This window comes from Cynoglossus semilaevis, chromosome 13 (assembly GCF_000523025.1).
Source record: "Cynoglossus semilaevis isolate Cse_v1.0 chromosome 13, Cse_v1.0, whole genome shotgun sequence".
Lineage (NCBI taxonomy): Eukaryota > Metazoa > Chordata > Actinopteri > Pleuronectiformes > Cynoglossidae > Cynoglossus > Cynoglossus semilaevis.
Window position 1 is genome coordinate 8,283,503 of NC_024319.1, and position 4,212 is coordinate 8,287,714.

Here is a 4,212-nt window from a genome sequence, read left to right on the forward strand (position 1 = left end):
TTTTTATATTATTTGTAAGATAAGCTAACCCTTTCCTTTCCTAAAAACACTAAAATTGTTTTTTTACCACTAAGTCCTGCAGTAAGGTTCAGCATCTGGTCAATTTTAACTGCTTGAAGTCAGATGTTATTGGAGCTAACATTATGCTCCAATAACCATTAACTGTTTGTTTTGTTAGACTTTGTATTTGGCTTTTTTTGTAATACTACTAAAAATATTTAAATTATTAAAGTTACCTTTTGGATTACTTTTAGCTATCTTGTCATCACATTTCCATCTTATTTTGGATAAAACAAGTTCCTGCTCAAAGCTTATTTGATCTTTTGGACCATTTTAACTACCATCAGCTACATTCATGGCTTTTAGCTGTTTTTCTTATATTTATTTGATTTTCTGTTTGTGGAAAGAACTCATAGTTACAGACTAATAGTAACTATTTTTATATAGTTTTGTTTCTCATTTGTTTTTTGTACCTTGTTCACTATATATATATATATTAATTCATTATTTATCGTGAATGTCCTCATCAGTTTTTCATGAAGTTTTCTGGCTGCGTTTTAACAGAGAGTCTACAGGAGAGTGAGCAGATCCCAGAGATCCTTACACTCAGACTGGTCCATCTCCAGGGGGCCGTCATCAGTGGAGGAAAGGTCTGCTCTCGTGTTCACGCTCTTCACCTGTGATTAGTCTGCAGCAAACACGGCAGGACATTAAAAGGGAGTCACCTTGTCTGTTGTTTTTCAGAAAAACGGTCTCCTCTCCATCACCCCTCACTCTGTGGAGGACTTGTTTTCTGTTTTGCGAGCGTGGTGTCTGCGGGCCTCTTCCTCACCAAAGGACACTAGGCTCCCAAAGATGACCTTGCAGTGCCTGACGGCCATGATTCACCTCTTGCACTCCAGCAGTCCTGCAGAACGGCAGATAGAGATCAGGACCATACTGGAGAGCTACTTCCAGCTCCTCAACTGGAATCGTCCGCTTAGCAGTGAGGACTTGGACAGGAACAGTTGGGAAGAGAATCTGATCTTGCTTCAGAGCCAAATGCTAAGTAAGTCTAAAAGTCTCCTCCCAGGTTTGTGTTGGAACCAAATAATCCTGGTTCCCAGTGTTTGATCAACGGTGATGATGAGTCAACGTCCATCGTGTTGTCAATCTTAGCTGCTGTTCCTGAGATTCTCCAGTGCCCGGACAGACCCGTCCTGCAGGCGATCTTCCTGAACAACAACTGCTTTGAACACATACTGAGGCTCATTCAGAACAGCAAGGTCAGATCTCTGCCACCTGTCTGTCTGCTTCCCCTGTCTGACTGTCTGTCAACCTTTCTAATGAAATGTTTGTATTTGTGACAATTATCTGAAACCACCAGTCCATGTTTGTCCTTGTGTCTTCAGCTGTTCTGAGATCAGAGTCAAACCTGTCTGTCTGACCGCTCACAGTTGACTACTCGTCTAACTGTCTGTCTGTCTTTTTGTATTATGTGTGTGTATGTGTGTTGCTGCCTGCCTGTGCGCGTGTGTCTCTGGATGCCCTGTAGCTCTATCAGAGCAACAGGCGTAGGTCGGAGCGTCAGGTTGTGTCTGACCTCACCACAAGTTTACTCACAGAGATCGATGTGGACCAGGTACTGACTCCTCCAGCATCCACCCTGCCCCACTTGTTGTGTTGATACTGGCCTGTTGGCAGGAAACTCAGCCTTCTTAACTTGTTTAAACAGGGAACTTTAGACAGGAAATCTATCAAAAAATAGTAATAATAATTGAAAACAAGCAACTTTATTTATTTTTTTGTTGTCTGTTATACATGTTCCCCGACAGTGAGGGTATCCAGACCAGATATGTCGATTCTGGACACTGTTTATCCAATTTGATATAATCATGAGAATAAACTGCTGTGATCATATAACTAATCATTGCCTGTTTGAAAATCTCCATATTAAATTGATGATTAGAGGCTGAATTCCCTGTTGACACCCCTGGGCATGAAGGGCACTCTCTGGTTTTCTGCTGTGCATGAATTTGTCATTTGTCTTTTTTTCCTCCTTTTATGGCTGCTCGGCTCTGTGACTGATGGGGCTTGTGGGGCATGTCCTGGTGCTTGACATTGCCCAATTTCCTGCAGTACTTAGGAGTTGCCTCAACCTTCCTTCAGTGGTGTGCTTTGTTTGGTTTGGGGTGTTTTTTGCATGCAGATATTTGAAGATATTAAAGTGGGTTTTTTTGTTTTTGGGTGAACACAGTCGCTCACTTACAATTGAAAACAAATTATTAGCCGTTCTATGGAATGCAATGCAATAATTTCAAATATTTCTAAAGTGTCTTCATACAGAACAGGTATTTTTTTTTACCAGTTTTCTGGATACACCAGCATAATTTACCACGTTTGTATTTTCTCACATTCAAAGTTGAACCAAGTTTTATCTCTCACATATGCTGTACCCTTCACATGGGTTTGGTGTTTAAGCGTTTGAAAGCATTAGCTCCAAAACAAAATGCGTAAAGACCTAATAAAATGTTGACAAAATATGAAAAGTTTAAAAAAACTTTAATGAAAAGTTTGAAGAGTTTAAAACCTCGCAGAAACTGAAGGCGGATGATATGGTGTAACGGCCATGACACCAGTGACTAATAAACTGTCTATAGTTGTTTCAGACAGTGAGGTACAGAACAGAAAAAAAGAGGAAACTCAGCCAGGGTCATCCTGCAGACACATACTGGATACTGCATATTACTGTATTCACTCAGATGAGACAAAACTAGAACCTTTTAGTCATGCAGAAGTCTGGAGGAGACAGAGGGAGAGGAAAAAAACTAGAGCAACTATGATGAATGCTTTTTCCTAAATCAGAAGGAATCGGAAGCTGTTTTTCAAAAGTATTTAAAAACAAACAAAAAAAACCTTAAAGAAAGGGTTTTAAGATCCAGCTAAAATTAACAGTGACCCCCAAACACATCCCTGAGAGCAAACAGATGTTATTATATATATTACTGCTTAATTTACAGTTTCTAAAATTGGCCGAAAAGTTTCCTCAAAAATTATTGTCCAACACCAACCTTTGAAAATCAATACATGAAATAATGATTGAAGTAATCGCTGTGTGTGTGTAAAACACAGGCTAGTTGGCTAGTAGAGATGAGACTTCACTATTTATTCTTTAGTCACCTACCTGAACAGCTCTGGCGCCCCCCAGAGGAAGTCCCAGAGGGAACAGAAGACCAGATTCCCAACTAAAAGACTGTTTTGCTAAAAGCACAAGCGAGGATAGTGATTTCAATACTGTGAGATGCTCGGTTCAGTGATGTTTGCTTCCAAAATTCTTCTTCTGTATAAAAACATTTGTGATATATTTTTGACATATTTGGGCATTTACAATCATTTTGACCTTGACTTTACTAAGGTAATTTCCGCTTTATTAAGAATGGTGTTTAGTGGGAACTTGTGGGTCTCATGGAACTATACAAAATTACAGTACAATAATTGATGTTACAAAATCATTTGTCTGCTTGAAACGAGTTCTAAACTGATTTATATTTGTTTTTGTTTTAAAAAGAAAAAAAACTTTAACCCTTCTGTGGCCTTATGATAATATTACTTTGTATTTCCTTGTTTTCCAATGCAGGTTTTGGAGAAGGGCTCAGACAGTATTACAGTCCATGCTCTGGGTGTCCTCACTGCTATAATGAGTAATTCACCCTCTGCAAAGGTAAGAGCTTCAGGATAATCCTGTGTCGCTCATCGTCTCAGATCTGAAAGTGTGCCAAATCAGTTTCCCCTGTGAAGCTTTTTTTTCAGACTATTTCTGTCCCTTCTTCCATCAGGAGGTTTTCAAGGAGAGAATTGGATATTCCCAGTTATTTGATGTGCTCAAGAGTCAAGGTCAACCCACCAAACGGCTGCTGCAGGAGCTGATGAACATGGTGAAACACACAATTCCTCATCGTCCCCTCAGAGACGATTTGCTCTTATTTATGACCTATTTATGTTCTATTTTAAACAGTATCATTTTCTGTGACAAAGTTTAAACTGTAACTCCATTTTATCATCTGATCTCCACTTTGTCCCTCAGGCTGTTGAGGGGGAGCACATCCACGCTAATCGCCTTGGTATCAGTAACGACCAGCCCCTGCTGCTGCTCCTGCAGTGGCTGCCCGACCTCGTGGGTCAGAGGGAGCACCAGCTGCTGGTGGCCCAGTGGCTGGCCAACATCTGCCGAGG

The 4,212-nt window shown here is 40.3% G+C and overlaps 1 protein-coding gene across 1 annotated transcript in view; it reads left to right on the forward strand.

Moving 5' to 3' along the window:
* Positions 1-4,212, forward strand: part of nbeal2 (neurobeachin-like 2) — a 36,111-nt gene that overhangs the window by 11,132 nt on the left and 20,767 nt on the right. Inside the window, 7 exon segments of the mRNA XM_025061518.1 lie at positions 565-650; positions 745-1,048; positions 1,159-1,265; positions 1,535-1,621; positions 3,617-3,700; positions 3,816-3,914; positions 4,064-4,205. Of these exon segments, the coding sequence (XP_024917286.1) occupies positions 565-650; positions 745-1,048; positions 1,159-1,265; positions 1,535-1,621; positions 3,617-3,700; positions 3,816-3,914; positions 4,064-4,205 (909 nt within the window).